The 17,674-nt window shown below is 49.0% G+C and overlaps 1 protein-coding gene across 1 annotated transcript in view; it reads left to right on the top strand.

Moving 5' to 3' along the window:
- The window catches only part of LOC122396506 (microtubule-actin cross-linking factor 1), a 66,891-nt gene that overhangs the window by 40,201 nt on the left and 9,016 nt on the right, over window positions 1-17,674 (top strand). The window contains exons 20-36 of the mRNA XM_043395037.1: window positions 1,369-1,515; window positions 1,591-1,814; window positions 1,886-2,680; window positions 2,758-3,611; window positions 3,771-4,060; window positions 4,152-5,195; window positions 5,258-5,735; window positions 5,812-5,981; window positions 6,044-9,687; window positions 10,706-12,833; window positions 12,909-13,156; window positions 14,038-14,112; window positions 14,871-15,042; window positions 15,171-15,288; window positions 15,364-15,593; window positions 15,682-15,799; window positions 17,065-17,127. Of these exons, the coding sequence (XP_043250972.1) occupies window positions 1,369-1,515; window positions 1,591-1,814; window positions 1,886-2,680; window positions 2,758-3,611; window positions 3,771-4,060; window positions 4,152-5,195; window positions 5,258-5,735; window positions 5,812-5,981; window positions 6,044-9,687; window positions 10,706-12,833; window positions 12,909-13,156; window positions 14,038-14,112; window positions 14,871-15,042; window positions 15,171-15,288; window positions 15,364-15,593; window positions 15,682-15,799; window positions 17,065-17,127 (10,798 nt within the window). The remainder of the gene's footprint in view (window positions 1-1,368; window positions 1,516-1,590; window positions 1,815-1,885; window positions 2,681-2,757; window positions 3,612-3,770; window positions 4,061-4,151; window positions 5,196-5,257; window positions 5,736-5,811; window positions 5,982-6,043; window positions 9,688-10,705; window positions 12,834-12,908; window positions 13,157-14,037; window positions 14,113-14,870; window positions 15,043-15,170; window positions 15,289-15,363; window positions 15,594-15,681; window positions 15,800-17,064; window positions 17,128-17,674) is intronic.

Here is a 17,674-nt window from a genome sequence, read left to right on the forward strand (position 1 = left end):
TCGCATCTCATGTCTACACCAGTACGCACGTCATTCACATCACGTAACAGGGGGCTAATTGTCATACGTAATACTAATCGACGGTGCGCGTATTACCGATTAAAAAAAGGAAAAAATGTCTAAGACGAATCGTCCGCAAAATATACGTCGTCGTACGTCGCGATCGACTCTGATGTATTATAATTCTATCGATCTTTTCGTGTGTCGCCTGATCGCATCGGCAATGCTAACTCGATCATAGTATTAATCGTAATAACGTTTGTTGTAATTTGCACGTTGGTTCGCCGAACGTTTCGCGCTTTCCTTCGAACGATTTGTACCCCAGTCACCATTTTAACTCCATGGAAATTGATTTTAAATTCCGTATGGGAATCAAGCACATGACAGAAGGAAAGCACGAAAGTAAAATAATGTATTAACGCGTAATCACGGCACCTAGGTGACCTGTACTCTTCACATGGTATAACGCAACGATCGAAACCATCGAATCGACAGCGACTAGTCGTTCAACGCGTAGCCACGTGTTACGTGCGATATCGCATGCTTCGACCAAAGGTTTATCATCGAACGCACACCCCAAAAAAACACCCCCCACCCCCCCCATTTATCAGAACAGTCATTTATTTTTCAACCGTTACATTGCAATTGTTACATTGAAGTTTTCCTTTTTTTCAGGTATTATCGTTACTCGTTTTTTTTTAGCTCGATCCTGTTTTCTTTCTAGCACGAGTTTGCGGAAATCTCACGATACCATACAAATCCCACGTACATACGAGTACCCCCATGACCCCCCTGCCCCCCTTTCTCTCGTCATTTCGTTTGTCACCGTCGTCATTATTCGTATCGCGAAATCGTATTCTTTCAGTTTATATAATACTTGCTTGCAGACGCGTCTTATTGACGAGAACGCGGCTTCCGTTCTGTTACCATCGTTCGCTTGCCGACTGCATATAAGAACAAAACCACGTACGGGTACGAGTATGCAGTTCGATTACTCGCTGGCAGATCAATCAGACCTCTTGGGTTCTTCTAAACTGTGTTTTTTTGTTATTTTACTTATTTATACATTTATATATACATATAACGTTGTCAAGTTTTGTTTACGTTCCAAGTGTGTGTATGTGTTTTGCATGCGTGAGATACGTCTATAAGCTTACCATGTCCCTGTATTTTTTTTTCCTTTTTTTTTTATTTAATTTGTCGATTCTTACAGAGAGACCGCCGTTGGTAAGCAGGCGGTCTTTACCCCTCGTCGTTTACGTTTTAAGTGAGCACGTTAGGAGATAAGATTATCGTTAACTCGCGTCCACGTTGTTCGTCACGATTGGTACCAACATTCGCGCCTTTCTCTGTTGCAAATTCTCATAGCAAGCGGTCGAGGAAAAGTACAAACTGTGCGACGAAACGTCCTCGAAGCTCCTCCAATGGATATCCGAGGTCGAAGACAAACTGGCCGAGCAGGACAACGTCAAGGAAGACGTCGATCAGCTTCGAAGTCAGATAAACGCGATGAAAGTGAGGGCGATTCGGTTCTTCGAACGTATCAATACCCTTCACTTCGAATCCAGAATTTTATACATATATTTTTAGGAGATCAAAGAAGACCTCGAGGCCCACGCCCGACCAGTTTCCTCCTGCCTCGATCAGATTCGCCAAGTGGTTCTAACAGGAGGCAACGTGCTGTCCAGCGAGGAAGTGTCCACCTTGGAGAGAAACGGTCGGTCCCTGAAGACCAGGTTCGACAGAGCCTCGGATCGAACCGAGAGAATGGTCAAACGTCTGATCGCCGCCAGAGACGAATTGGTCAAATTCAAGTCAGTTTCATTGCTCGTTTATATTTTATCCGTTCCCCTATCCAGTTCTTCAATCGATCTCTTGTCTATAGAAACGAGTTGTCGACGTTCTCTCACTGGCTGGATAACGCTAGACGAGTCTTGGAAGAGAAGGAGCATTCATTGTCCGACTTGAACAAGTTGAACAGCAGCGCGGACGCCACGCGTGATTTCATTAGCGACGTTATAGCGCACCAAGCTGACCTACGGTTCATCACAATGGCCGCGCAGAAGTTCGTCGACGAGAGCAAAGAGTTCCTTCATGTTCTGAACGAGTTCCGGACCAGTCTGCCGCAGAGGCTGCCGCACAAAGAACCGATAGCTAGTCAGGACTCGCCCGTGCGCGGTGAGGTGTCGATCGTCACTGCTCAGTACAAAGATCTGCTCTCGCGGGCGAATCTCCTGGCCGACAAGCTCTCAGGAGTTGGTGGAAGGCAGCGGGATTACCGCGAGTCCTTGGAAAAAGCGAAAACTTGGCTGAAGGAGGTCGAACCGAAGGTTCACAGAGCCATTTCCGAGTCGATCGCGGCGGAACCGAAACAAGTCGAGGACCAATTGAGCAAAGCAAAGGCGCTGAACAACGAGATGCTTGCTAACGAACGCTTAGTGGAGAACGTCAAGGTCACGGTTGACGCGCTTTTGAGGTCTCTCGACGGTCAGTTAACACCGAAAGAGGTCGACGAACTGGAAGAGCCGGCAAGAGCCTTGGAGGACAAGTACAGACAGTTGATCAACGCGATTGGAGAGAAGTGCCAAGAATTGGATGCAGCGTTGGTTCGAAGCCAGGGAGTGCAAGATGCTTTGGACAGCTTGGTACTCTGGTTGAACAACATCGAGAGTCAGTTCAAGTAAGCGAGATACTTTGCAGAGTATTCTCTTGGAGGTTGTGACTGGGTAAGAATGAGTTTGAATCGTTTGTTTGCAGGAACATTCAGCGACCAGCGAGTTTGCAGAAAGAGCGGCTGGAAGAACAGCAGAGGGATCAGCGTCTTCTTCAAGCAGACTTGGACAGTCATCGTTTGAGCGTGGAAGCAGTTGCAGGCAGTGCACGGGATCTGCTCACGAACTCGAACAACACACGAATCGCGAAGCGTATCGAGGGCAAGTTGAAAGACGTTCAGGTCAGGTTCGAGAAGCTGATGGACAAGTCGTTGCGCCGGGGTGAATTCCTCGATGAAATCGCGCAGGCACTTGGAGACTTCTTGGTAGAGACCACCAAGTTCGACAGCTGGTACGCTCAAATGATCGAGGCGTTGGAGTCGAGGGACTTGAACAAACTGGACGTAGCCGAGTACGAGAGCAAAATGGAGTCTCTGATTGATAAGCGGGAATATCAACGAGCTAGCTTCGAAGAGCTGATCCGCAACGGGAAGAACTTGATCTCGAAGAAGGATGTCACGGACGTAGCTCTGATCAGAGACAAGATCAAGGCTCTCGAGTCTCAGTGGAAGGACGTGAACAATTTGATCGACGAGAAGCTACGGCTGAGCAGCTCAAGAGCGAAACAGCTTTTCGCGTACGAGAAACTTCGCGATCAGGTTATCGATTGGTTAACACGCACCGAGAACAAGGTTCAGGGCCTCGAACCCGTAGCTGTCGACTTGGAGAAGTTAAAGAGACAGGCTGACGAATTGAAACCAGTGCAGAAAGAGTACCGTGATTATGGTAACACCGTAGATAAAGTGAACGATCTTGGAATCGCTTACGATGGTCTGCTGAAAGAACGAACCGAGAGCCCAACTCGACGTCGTGGTAGTACCAGTCCAACCAAGAGACCAGGTATATATTCTGATCACTGTCATTCCCGTTAGACAATTCCATTGCTGTCTAATCGCTCGATAGCATTCTCTCTACGGCCCGTCTCTTCATACCTTGACGAATCATTACGACTCTATCACCAGCACAGTTCGCTCAACTCTCACACATTTTTTTTTGTAGTACGACGAATGTCACAAGACGGTCGCTCACCATCTCCCGCTAAATTGTATGCAGCTCAAAGTCCGGTCTCTCCAGGTGGTAGCAGCGGATTCAGTAGCCGCCGCTCCAGTCAAGACGGTTTTCATCTCGAGGACTTGTCGCCTGTTCAGCAACAGCTTTCTGAGATCAACAATAGGTACGGATTGTTGGGCGTGCGCTTGACCGACCGGCAAACAGAATTGGACTCTGTGAGAGACGAACTCAAGAGACACGTGGATAACTTGAAGACCCTGTCCCAGTTTCTGGAAAAGGTAACGTGTATCTTGCGAGATAGAGTACTACGTCGGACAGGAAAATGTTTATTGTCCGTATCGATGCACTTTTTTCTTTTTAATGTTGCAGATTCAGCGACAAATACCGAAAGAGTGTATACCAAACACGAAAGAGGAGGCGGACAAGACGGCGAAACAGATCAAGATCGTGATCGAGGAAATGTACGAAAAGCAATCGTTGCTGGACACTACCAGGACCCAAGTGCGCGATTTGGTCAGACGTAAGAAGGGAGCACACGGTGTGGACAGACTAAACGATGAGATGGAAGATGTAACCAGCCGATGGAGATCGTTCAGCGAACGCTGTAAGGATAGAATAAAGTTCTTGGACGACGTGAAGGACTTCTACGACACATCAGAGGGCCTGGTGTCGTGGCTCGGGTCGAAAGAGAGAATGTTGAGCGCGTTGGGTCCCATCTCGGCCGATCCTAGAATGGTTGCTAGTCAGGTGCAGCAGGTTCAAGTTTTGCGGGAAGAATTCCGTACTCAGCAGCCTCAATTGGATCACTTGGTGCAAGTCGGAGAGAATATTCTCGGGGTGATAGGAATCGATTCCACGGATGGTCAGAGAACTAGCGCGAAGTTGAAATCTATTTTGGACAAGTGGGCCGATCAGTTGTCCAGACTCGACGAGAGGGCGCAAAGTTTGGGAGACGCAGTTGACACCAGTCGCGAGTTCGACGCGAGTCTGAACCGTTTGCGCGACGCTCTGCAAGGAATCTCGGACAATCTGGACGAATTGACCCTCGAGAAGGACCCTGAGGATCAGCTGCGGAAAATCGAGAACCTCGAGAGACAATTGGAAGGCCAAAGACCTTTGCTGGCCGACGCCGAAGCAGCGGGTGAACAGCTCTGCGAAGTCTTGAGCGATCCGGCCTCAAAATCCGAGATCCATGGAAAGTTGGCTGCCGTTGGTAAACTTTACACGAACCTTCAAAAGAAATTGGACCACAAGAAAGCTGAGATCGAGGGTAACTTACGAGATGGAAGACAGTTCGAGGCCTCCTGCACCAAAACCTTGGGTTGGCTTGCCGATGAGCTTGGAAACATGTCAGAGAAATTGTTGGTATCCGCTGACCGAGACATCTTGCAGCAGCAACTCGATCATCACGAGGTAAGATGATTATTTTACTGATTTTTTAAGCGTCTTTATCGTTTGTGCTTCCGTTATTTCAGCCGATATATAGGAACGTAATGGGCAAAGAACACGAGGTCATCATGCTGCTGAACAAGGGACGTGACATGCTTACACGGTCTCAGAAAGTCGAGAATCGATCTCTGCAACGCGACTTGGACAAAATGCATTCGCAGTGGGATCGTTTGAAGAAAGACATGCTCGATAGGCACACAAAGTTGCAGACCTGCGCGGAACACTGCAAGAAGTATTATAAAGCGCAAGATTCGTTCTTGCCGTGGCTTCGACAAGCCGAAGACAGACTCGAGTGTTTGAAACCAGCTTCCTTCAAACGCAAGGACATTGAAAAACAACTCAAAGAACTTTCGTCGTTCAGAAATGAGGTCTGGAAACATTCCGGGGAGTTCGAAAACAATAAGACTCTGGGCGAAACGTTCCTCGGAGCTTGTGACATTGATAAACAGAACGTCAAAAATGAACTTGGTGCCATGAAGACTAGGTGGGACAAGCTGAACAACGGTAAGCTTTTTCTTGAGTTTATATTGAAGGTTGATCGAGGTTACGTTGAATCTAAATGAATTGATCGATGTTGCAGATCTACTGACAAGAACACAATCCTTGGAAGATACTGCGCGACATTTGATGGACTTCAACGAAAATTTGCGAGATTTGCGACACGGCTTGCAGCGTTGCGAGGATAAATTGGCATCTCACGACGCTCTCGGTGGAGCGGCTAAAGATCCGAAGCTTCTCGATAGGATAAAGGTATATAATTATGATAACCATTTGTCGGTTCCAGTGCTTGAAGGCGATGTCATTTATTTCAGAGTTTACGAGAAGAGACGACAAACTTGAAGAAACCTCTGCAATGCGTGAAACAGCAAGCCAATGACTTGGCGAACAAGGCTGGTGAACAAGGTGTCGACGCGACGCACTTGCAGGACGAGGTGGACAATCTGAACGATCGAATCAACGACCTGCAAGCGAAGTTGGACGACAGATGCAACGAATTGCAGAGTGCAGCTACCGCTGTCGCGCAATTCAACGATCACGTGAAATCGATAGGTCAACAGGTCTCCAGTCTCGAGAAGGAATTGGACTCGATGAGAGCACCGGGAAGAGAAATTAAAATTGTACGATCTCAGATAGAGGAAACGACGAAAGTGATCAGCAAGGTCAACCGATTGTACGAGGAAGTCACCGATCTGGAAAGCCTCGGCGAACGTTTGGTCGATTATGGTTTCGCGGCTGACGCCGTAGCTACCAGAGAGCAGGTCGCTGGCTTGAAACGACAAATCGGAAAACTCGACGATCGTTCTCGGGACCGCCACGACGAACTTACCGCAACACTTGACAAGCTGCAAGAATTTTATCAGGCGCACACCACCGTAATCTCAGAGATCGACGAAGCAAACGAACAGTTCAGGAGGTTCAGGCCTGTTGGGTCAGAAGTAGAATCTATAAAAGCACAACAGGAGGACTTCAGACTTCTGAAACTCCACAAGATAGAGCCGTTGGCCCGTGCCGTCGAAGATTGCAACTCGCTGGGCCAGGGTTTGATTCAGACTGCCGGTCGCGACGTTAATACCAGCAATATCGAAAAGGATGTCGACAAGATGAACGACAAGTGGAACGACCTGAAAGATAGGTTGAACGAGCGGGACAGAAGATTGGACGTGGGGCTTCTTCAGTCGGGCAAATTCCAAGAGGCTCTGGACGGGCTGGAGAAATGGTTAACGGACACGGAGGAGATGGTCTCCAATCAGAAGCCACCGTCTTCGGATTACAAGGTGGTCAAGGCACAGCTGCAGGAGCAGAAGTTCTTGAAAAAGATGCTGATGGACCGACAGAACTCGATGTCGTCTTTGTACAACATGGGCCAAGAGGTGGCGGCTGGAGCAGATCCCAAGGAACGAAAGATGATCGAGAAGCAGTTGAAAGAATTGGTGGGAAGATTTGACAACCTAACGGAAAGTGCTGCAGAGAGAATGGAAGCGCTCGAACAAGCAATGGGCGTAGCTAAACAATTCCAGGACAAACTGGTCCCGCTGGCAATCTGGTTGGACAAAACGGAGAAACGCGTTAGGGACATGGAGCTGGTACCAACGGACGAGGAGAAGATTCAGCAACGCGTTACGGAACACGACGCTCTTCACGAAGACATTCTGTCGAGGAAGCCCGACTTCAGCGAGCTCACCGAAATAGCTAGTCAATTGATGGCCCTTGTAGGCGAGGATGAGGCTAGCTTGCTGGCTGACAAATTACAAGACGCTGCTAACAGATACGCAGCTTTGGTGGAACGGTCGGAGGCACTCGGTGGATTATTGCAGAGATCCAGACAAGGCTTGCGTCATTTGGTTCTGAGCTATCAAGAACTCCAGGCCTGGATGGAGAGCATGGAGATAAGGTTATCGAAGTATCGGGTCTTGGCAGTACACACGGAGAAGCTTCTCCAGCAGATGGAAGATCTTGCGGATTTGACCGAAGAAGTCTCAACGCGACAGACCGAGGTAGACAGTACCACCGATGCAGGCTTGGAACTGATGAAACACATCTCCAGCGACGAGGCCCTTCAACTGAAGGACAAGCTCGATTCCCTGCAACGACGATTCAACGATTTGGTCAGCCGTGGTTCGGATCTACTGAAACACGCGCAAGAGTCCCTGCCGCTGGTCCAACAGTTCCACGACAATCACAATCGGCTGATGGATTGGATGCAGGCCGCGGAATCCGCTCTGCAATCCGCGGAGCCTCGCGAGGACGAGATCGTGCGATTGGAAATGGAAATATCCGAGTACAGACCAGTCTTGGACAAGATCAATGCCGTTGGACCACAGCTGTCTCAGCTATCACCGGGCGAGGGTGCAGCGACCATAGAGGGCTTGGTCACTAGGGACAATAGACGATTCGATGCTATCGCGGAACAGATCCAACGAAAGGCCGAGAGGATTCAGCTGAGCAAGCAGCGTTCTCTGGAAGTTATTGGCGACATCGACGATCTACTGGAATGGTTCCGCGAAGTGGACAATCAATTGCGGGAGGCGGAACCACCGAGCAGCGAGCCCGAGATCATCAGGGTGCAGCTGAAGGAGCACAAAGCACTGAACGATGACATATCCAGTCAGAAAGGTCGCGTCAGGGACGTGATATCGACAGCGAAGAAAGTGATACGCGAGAACGGCCATCACGAGGATACCTCGACCATCAGAGAAAAGATGGAGGACCTCCGCGAGACCATGGAGATCGTGTCTGGCCTCTCAGCGGACAGACTGGGAGCTCTGGAGCAAGCATTGCCACTGGCCGAGCATCTCCGCGATACCCACATCGGTTTGGTCAGCTGGCTCGAGGAGGCCGAACAACAGGTCGCCATGCTCCCTATGCCAGCCTTGAGGCCCGACCTGATCGCTGCTCAACAGGACAAGAACGAGCTCCTGTTGCAGAGCATCAACGAGCACAAACCCTTGGTCGAGAAGCTGAACAAGACCGGCGAGGCACTGCTGAAGCTCTGCAACGAGGAGGAAGGTATCAAGATACAGGACATCCTGGAAGCAGACACTGCTCGGTACGCAGCCCTCAGAGCCGAGCTACGAAGTCGACAACAGACTCTGGAACAGGCGTTGCAGGAGTCCTCTCAATTCTCGGACAAACTGGAGGGTATGTTGCGCGCTCTTTCCTCCACGGCGGACCAGGTACACGGCGCGGAACCGATCAGCGCTCATCCTGGTCGCCTCAGGGACCAGATGGAGGAGAATTCGGGCCTGGTGGACGAACTGGCCCAAAGGTCGGAGGCGTACGCGGCCGTGAGACGCGCCGCGGACGACGTGATCAGCAAGGCGGGCAACAGAGCCGATCCAGCCGTGAAGGACATCAAACGGAAGCTCGAGAAACTGAACAAACTATGGAGCGACGTGCAGAAAGCCACCAACGAGCGAGGACACACGCTGGACGATGCCCTGACGATAGCAGAGAAGTTCTGGTCCGAGCTGAACGGCGTGATGTCGACTCTGCGAGAGCTGCAAGACGCTCTCGCTGGTCAGGCGCCGCCAGCCGCTCAGCCGGCCGCCATTCAACAGCAACAGGTCGCCCTGCAAGAAATCAGACACGAGATCGACCAGACCAAACCGGACGTGGAGCAGGTACGCGTTTCCGGCCACGAGCTGATGGGTCTATGCGGCGAACCAGACAAACCCGAGGTCAGGAAGCACATCGAGGACCTGGAGCAAACCTGGGACAACGTAACCGCCCTATACGCCAGACGCGAGGAGAATTTGATCGACGCGATGGAGAAGGCCATGGAGTTCCACGAAACGTTGCAGAACCTTTTGGAGTTCTTGCAGGAGGCCGAGGAGAAGTTCGCCCGCATGGGTCCGCTGGGCAGCGACATCGACGAAGTTAAGAAACAGATCAAGCAATTGGCCAATTTCAAAGCGGAAGTAGATCCTCACATGGTCAAGGTCGAAGCCCTGAACAGGTAACCAAACACGGTTCTTTGCCTCTCGCTCCATTTGCGTTCTTTTGTTCCATTTTAATAGTTTTTTCTTTTTAATCGAATTCCGGAGAAGCTCCGGAACCATCGATCACGGTCTCTTACCCCCACGCCGAAGTGTTCCACGCGTGTATAATCTTATTTGTCTCCTTTGCGCGGTGTCCATTTCTACAGTAACATTTAGCAAGAATTTATACCTCTTCTGAGCAAAAACAGCGAGATTCTAATCCCAACTTTTGTTTTTTACGCGCCGGTTCCTGAACGCATAGGAGTCTGACAAGGCAAGTCAACCCTCTCTCTGTGTTGTAGCTGTAGTTAGAGCATGGCTTACATTTATTCTTTATCGTACTTCGATCGCACCGGGTACATAATAATCCCCGGTGATAACCGAATGTGGACCACCCTTTAATCTCGTAATCTCCGTAACAACCGTAATACCCCCCTTTGCTCGCGATCAAATAATCGAAAACCTTAACTTTCTTTCTCTCTGTGATGGTTGGAGTTGTTCGAACAGAGTTGTTCTTGTCGTCGGAGGTTCGTTGTATTTGCCTGCCTGTCTGCCTGGCTCGTGACGTGCCTGTTCTACTTACATACACAAACATGCCACATTCGTAGGTATTTAGAGACTCGAGAATGGACGAGAGTCGCAGCGTTTTCCTCTCACGGTCGGATTAAAACCGAGACGGGAAATAACGATCGCACGAGGTCGTCGATCGACTATCGACTATCCTCCATTTCTGGTTTCTGGCTCCATCCGTCGAACGACCTCGCGCGATCAAGATTTTCTGCCTCGACCATAGTTCTGTCACTCCTTTCCCGTAGATTCGTCGACCCTGTGTTCATTCTGACTAAACATCGAATTAAACGTACGTGTCCTAAGTAACGGCCGTACCATTTATTTACAAGCATCTCCCCATGGTGTACGCTTTCTCACATTCGGGCGTACAGATCGTATCGAAAGATCCGTGTGAATCGTTTCCAACGTTCTCCCCTGACGTTTCAGACAAGCCGCCGAATTGACGGAAAGGACATCGTCGGAGCAAGCAGCCGCCATCAAAGAGCCGCTGGGAGCCGTGAACAAACGATGGGACGGATTGCTCAGAGGCCTGGTCGAAAGGCAGAGACTCCTGGAGAACGCTCTGTTGCGGTTAGGACAATTCCAACATGCGCTCGACGAGCTTCTGGTATGGATCGAGAAGACGGACGACACTCTGGACAATTTGAAAGCGGTGGCTGGCGATCCACAAGTGATCGAAGTGGAGCTGGCCAAGCTGAAGGTGTTGGTGAACGATATTCAAGCTCACCAGACGAGCGTCGACACGCTGAACGATGCTGGTAGACAGCTGATCGAGGACGGGAAGGGAACAGCGGAAGCGTCGACGACGGCTGAGAAGTTGGGTACTTTGAACCGTCGTTGGCGCGATCTGCTTCAACGCGCTGCCGATCGTCAACGAGAGCTGGAAGACGCTCTCAGGGAGGCGCAGTCCTTCACCGCGGAGATACAGGATCTTCTGTCTTGGCTCGGCGACGTGGACAACACCATAGTGGCTTCCAAGCCGGTCGGAGGACTTCCGGAAACGGCCTCGGAACAGCTAGAGCGATTCATGGAAGTCTACAACGAGTTGGAGCAGAATCGGCCGAAGGTCGAGACGGTTCTTCAGCAGGGTCAGGAGTATCTGAAGCGAGCCGACACGCACAGCGCCGGAGGACTGAACCACAACTTGAAGACCTTGAAACAACGCTGGGACAACGTCACGGCACGAGCCAGCGACAAGAAGATCAAGCTGGAGATCGCGCTGAAGGAAGCCACGGAGTTCCACGACGCGCTCCAGGCGTTCGTTGACTGGCTGACCAACGCGGAGAAGATTCTGACCAACCTGAAACCCGTGTCGAGGGTGATGGAGACCATACTTGGCCAAATAGAGGAGCACAAGTCTTTCCAGAAGGATGTGGGAGTTCATCGCGAGACGATGCTGAATCTCGACAAGAAGGGAACTCATTTGAAGTACTTCTCCCAAAAACAAGACGTAATTCTGATTAAGAACTTGCTGATAAGCGTGCAACACAGGTGGGAGAGGGTAGTGTCCAAGTCTGCTGAGAGAACGAGGGGTTTGGATCACGGTTACAAGGAGGCCAGAGAGTTCCACGACGCTTGGTCGAGCCTGATGAACTGGCTGGACGAGACTGAGAAAACTTTGGACGAGGTTGCGGCTGACGGTGGCCTCGGTGGAAACGATCCCGAGAGAATAAAGACGCGACTGAACAAACACCGCGAATTACAGAAGGCGTTAAGCGCGAAACAGGGCACCTATGACACCACCATGAAGAACGGTAAGACGTTGAAGGATAAGGCCCCCAAGAGCGACGAGTTCGCTCTGAAGGAACTCTTGAACGAATTGAAGAACAAGTGGACCACCGTTTGCGGCAAGTGCGTGGACAGGCAGAGGAAGCTCGAGGAGGCTCTGCTATTCTCTGGACAGTTCAAGGATGCCATTCAAGCGTTGCTCGAGTGGCTCAGCAAGTCCGAGAAACAACTGGCGAACACAGGACCGCTCCACGGCGACTTGGACACCGTGGTGAACTTGGTCGAACAGCACAAGACCTTCGAGAAGGACTTAGAGTCTCGAGCCTCTCAGATGGAGTCTGTTATAAAAACCGGTCGAGAGTTGCTCGGCAAAGCGACGCCCGAGGACGCATCCGCCATTGGATCTCAGCTGGCCGAACTGAACGACCTCTGGAACACGGTGTCCCGATTGTCCTCCGAGAAGACGGACCGTCTCGAGGACGCGCTTAGAGAAGCGGAACGTTTGCATAAGGCGGTCCACGTGCTTCTCGAATGGCTGAGCGACGCCGAGATGAAGCTGAGGTTCGCTGGGCAGCTGCCGGAGGACGAGCAGGAGAGTAGGAATCAGTTGATGGAACACGAGAAGTTCTTGCGCGAACTGCGTACCAAAGAAATGGAGAAGGATCAGACTTTGGAACTGGCTCACGCGATTCTCGCGAAAGCTCACCCGGACGGCGTTCTGGTCATCAGGCACTGGATCACGATCATTCAGTCCAGGTGGGACGAAGTGGCCACCTGGGCTCACCAGAGGAATCAGAGATTGGAGAACCACATGAGAGGACTTCAGGTAAGGCGTTAAAAAGTTCAGGAAGAATACAGAAGTTTATGTCACATGGTACTTATGTTTTGTTGCATCTTTCAGGACCTAGACAATCTCTTGGAAGAGCTACTTTCGTGGCTGGAAGGTCTGGAGAATACCCTGAACGCGCTCGAGGCCGAGCCTCTGCCGGACGACAAGGCTACGTTGGAGATGCTGATTGCGGATCACAGAGAGTTCATGGAGAACACTAGTCGAAGGCAGAACGAGGTCGATCGCGTTTGCAAAGCCAGACAGATCAAAACAGTCAAAGACACAAAGAAGATGTCGAAGGCTAAGTCACCCGCGCCGACGTACGTTCACATTCTTTTCTATTCTCTTGCCCTGGTCCCCAACAATCTTCTTTTAGCAAGTTGTCGCGGGTGGAACGCCAAGGATCGCGCTCGTCGGAAAATCATCGCTCCTCCGAGGTAGACGGAATCGTTAGCGAACGATACTCGCCTGCATTTGCTTCTCGAATACCCGGTTTACCATTCGACGACCGTACTCTATTGTTTCATAGTTTTGTTTTCCGTTTGCGTGAGCTTTGGCGTATTGGAAGTCACACTTGCCCGTGCATGTTGCGTTTCATACCGATCTTTTTTTATTTTTTTTTTTTTTTTATTTTTTTTGTTCTTTTTCTGCGTGAAAAGTTTTCGTTGAAGATCGATCGTGGACGTCTGCGAGGGCAACTACAACGACAGAAAGGTTCGTCGTCGAAGGATACGGGTCTCTTCGTCTATGCTGTTGACTTTACACGCTCCGTCGAAGTCTATTCGGTTTATTTTGTAGCAGTGTTTCCAAGGGCGAATACGACAAAGTGAATGCGCGTTGTAGGCAGCATGGTAGAGAGTAACTTTTGGATTCGTGTATTAAAAGACAAATGGAACGCGTTCACGGCGTACAGAAAACAGGAAACTTTAGTCGGAATTTTTTAAATCGCGTCCGCAATTCACTTTCTCATCGGTAGTTGTAAATTCTTTGCGACGGAGTTTGCGAAACGTTCTGTAGTAAGTACAGAGAATAGGATAGCGACCTATTCTCCTTCCTGTTTTCTCCGTTTGCTCGTATTGTAAGGAGCCTAAGGACCGATCGCTGACTTGGGACACGGCGATCGGTGCACGAAAAACCGTGAATTTCGTCACGCGATGGTCTGGTAGAAGTGTCGAGTGATGTGACGCATGTTCCTGTTTAGCCGAGCCAGCCCGGGCCGTGAGAGAACGCCAGATTCGTTGCCGCACATTGGCCCACGCTTCCCACCCAAAGGAAGGTTCGTCACACACATCCACACTTCGATTCTCTGCTTGTTCATGCTCTGCTTTCAACCCTAACACACACCAGTATTTTGGTTTTTGCTTGCAGTTAAATCGGTTACAACGATCACATTATTCAACAATAGTATAGATTCTCCTTCGTTTCTTCTTTTCTTATTCTTCGATACATTTTGTTCGTCTCGTTTCACAAAAGAAATAGTGTAACCATAGTTTTGAACAACCGAGTTCGTTGACTCTAGAAAGACCAAAGGCGAGGAGCTCGTCGAGCCCACCTAGTCAGAGGATCTTTAAAATATGCTATTTCTCACGTGCATTCATTTTAGCTTATAGCTTTAAGGAGATTAATAATAAATGAAGAGCCTATTCGTATCAACGTGGAAGTCGCAGATGGTCTCAGTCTAATATTTCATACATTAATAAATATTGTTGCTGTAAATACATATTCTTCGTTTATAACAACTTATCAGAATGTTCGTTAAAACATGAATAGACGAGGGATCGTATAAATGTTTTAGAAAATATTGGGGAAGAAGTTAGAAACCAATTACAATAGAAAAAGTTTACATAAGATGGCTAACGTAGGTGGGTTCGATAAGCTTCCCCATAGTTTTTAACGCGACCCTTTGTGCCTAGGTCTTTGTAGTAATGATCCTCTTCGTCATTCATTTGCTTTCTTTGCTTCTTCTGCTTGGTTCATGTGATACTACGTAATCGTAATGAGAGAAAAATTGTCATTTCTTGTCTCCGTGTACAGCAAAGGCGCCGAACCGGAGTTCCGTAGCCCGAGGGTGAAGCTTCTCTGGGACCGGTGGAGACACGTGTGGATGTTGGCCTGGGAACGCCAACGCAGACTCCAGGACAAGTATAATTACATTCAGGAATTAGACCGTGTCGCGAACTTCAGCTGGGAGGACTGGCGTAAGAGGGTAAGGGGTGTCAATAGCTAATAAACAATAGTTTGTATTCCTTACAATTAAGCTACCTATGATAGAAGATCTATTTCATTCAAGTACGCGTAGTCTTCATGACATTAAAACTAATGCAATTGTCGTAGTTCCTGAAATTCATGAACCACAAGAAGTCCAGGTTGACAGACCTCTTCAGGAAGATGGACAAGAACAACGACGGACTGATTCCGCGCGATGACTTCATCCAAGGAATCATGAACACCAGTTAGTTTCTTCCTCTTGTTGCCGCCGTGTATACTGTTCCAAAGTTCAATTAATACCTGTAACGTTTCTTGGTAGAATTTGAGACTTCACGGTTAGAAATGGGAGCAGTCGCGGATTTGTTCGATCGCCACGGGGAGGGACTGATCGACTGGAAAGAGTTCATTGCCGCCCTGAGACCCGACTGGGAGGAGCGCAGAACGTACAACGACACGGACAAGATCCACGACGAGGTGAAACGGTTGGTGATGCTGTGCACTTGTCGCCAGAAATTCCGTGTGTTCCAAGTCGGCGAGGGAAAATACAGGGTACGCGATCAGAGTTCAGAAAACAGTTTTCGTTTACCTAGGGTATCGTAGGTGGACGTTTTCTCTGACGCGAGTTTTAACGTTTTAGTTCGGGGACAGTCAAAAATTACGACTGGTTCGAATTTTACGATCCACCGTGATGGTACGAGTCGGTGGTGGATGGGTAGCCTTGGACGAATTTCTATTAAAAAATGACCCTTGCCGCGGTGAGTATCCATCCCATAAATTCGCTCTATCTTTTTCTCTCTGTTCCGTTACCGTCGAATTATTCTGTCGGAATCGATGATTTTTTACGACAAATATTCGAGTAATACGACTCTCGCGGCTATGAAATTTCCTTCGACCGTTCCGACACGTCCCTTGTCTGCCTTGAACGCGACACAGATCGACCGGATCTCGATCAAGAACGATTACTTCATTCTCTCCTGGCCCCCTCTCTTCTCCCTATCCAAAGAGGCAGCTAAACGCGTTTATGTTTCTTTCACCGAATTAGAGACGCGTGTGGGTTTGAATCGACTGGTTTTTTTTTCTTCTTTTTATGGAATTGTGCGTTCGAACTAACGTTGCGTGCTTTTTACCTTGAGTTCTGCCAGAGTTTGTGTTATATTCGTTCCCCCCCCTGTCCGGTACTAAATCATACTCGTTCGCTTCCCGCTGCCTCGGGAATATTTCGTGTTCGCACTTTCATTCGCGTAACATCTCCATACTAAAATTCATTCGCTAAAAAGAAAAATTCTCTCATCAACCAAAACCCTTCGTCGTGTCTCTTCGTGCAAGACCGCGCGAGCATATGTTTCATGTATCGCATTTTCGTTAGTGCATTCACTTACGTGTACGATCTCAGCTCCTGAGGTACGAAATGTGAGCGTGACTAATATTATTAACCGACCTTTCACGACTTTTAACATACGTGTATGTACATAAGCAGAAGAAGAACAAGAAGAAAGCGTGCGCTCGTTATACTTGTTGATCTCCGCTTCGCGCGTATCTTACTTGCGTATTTGCTAGGTTTCGTGTTGGCTTTGTTACTAACGTTAAACGAACCATTGCGTTCCACGAGCGAATCGAGCTTTTCAACACGCTGCTCGGAATTAAATAAAAATGTTCCTATTCCAAGTTAAAATATTGTTATATCGTAAGAAAGTTCGTGGAACGCGATCGTTCGCTCGAATACCATAGCGAATAGAGTATCTTGGTACTTTAGGAGACTCCGTATCGCTTGTCATTAGTCTAACGTCAATTGTCCGATCCCTCTGCCAATCCCTGGTTTTCTCCCAGAACATAATTGTCTCCGTCTGGTTCCATCGAAACATCTCGTTTTATTGCGCACAACTTTGGTGACGTACCTCTCCGACATCACGTGTATTCTTTTAATTGCGCATCGAGTTTATGAATATTGCATGCCTTCGTAAAACTTACAAAAGAAAAAGGACCATCACTAAACTCCTAAAATCGTGATTAACTCGTCAAGTTTTTCTAATGCCGATACCGGACCCTAACAAACCGGAACAACATGAGGGTTGGTGTCCGCTCGGTGAGAATATTTTTATATGGGAATAATTGCGACTCGTGGCCCGTACGAGCACCACTCGTGGATACATTTATTGTCGATGAAACAACGTTTTGCGGTAACGCGATTGAAGCAAGGACCAAGATCGCGCTGGCCACGAAGTCGACGTTTTCGTATATCCTGCATGATTATACGTATCTGTACGTGTACATACGTTTGCTTCCTTGCAACGAGTTTCGAGTCTTGTGTATCTTAGTTCGTTTCGCGTGTTTGTCGTGCAGAACTCTTGCGTGTGCGTGCGTGTACGTGTGTGTATAAAGTGGCATGCAAATACCGATTACCTAATTTTTTGAGTGTACCGTAACAATACAACTATAAATCGTACTCGCGTAGTCCGTCGTTGCGTTTTATCCGGTCAATTAGTACAGTCATATTTGCCCCACGGATCATTTCCCATTTCATTGTTCGGCGGAACGACGAGATTCGTTTCCCGAATGTCGTCCCCTTGAGTTACCAACCTTTATCGAAACCACGTTCGACGCGGTGTTTCTTCCACCCCCGATTCAGCGTC

Source organism: Colletes gigas, unplaced genomic scaffold, assembly GCF_013123115.1.
Source record: "Colletes gigas isolate AHSC1104 unplaced genomic scaffold, ASM1312311v1 Colletes_gigas_Sc00001, whole genome shotgun sequence".
NCBI classification, from domain to species: Eukaryota; Metazoa; Arthropoda; class Insecta; order Hymenoptera; family Colletidae; genus Colletes; species Colletes gigas.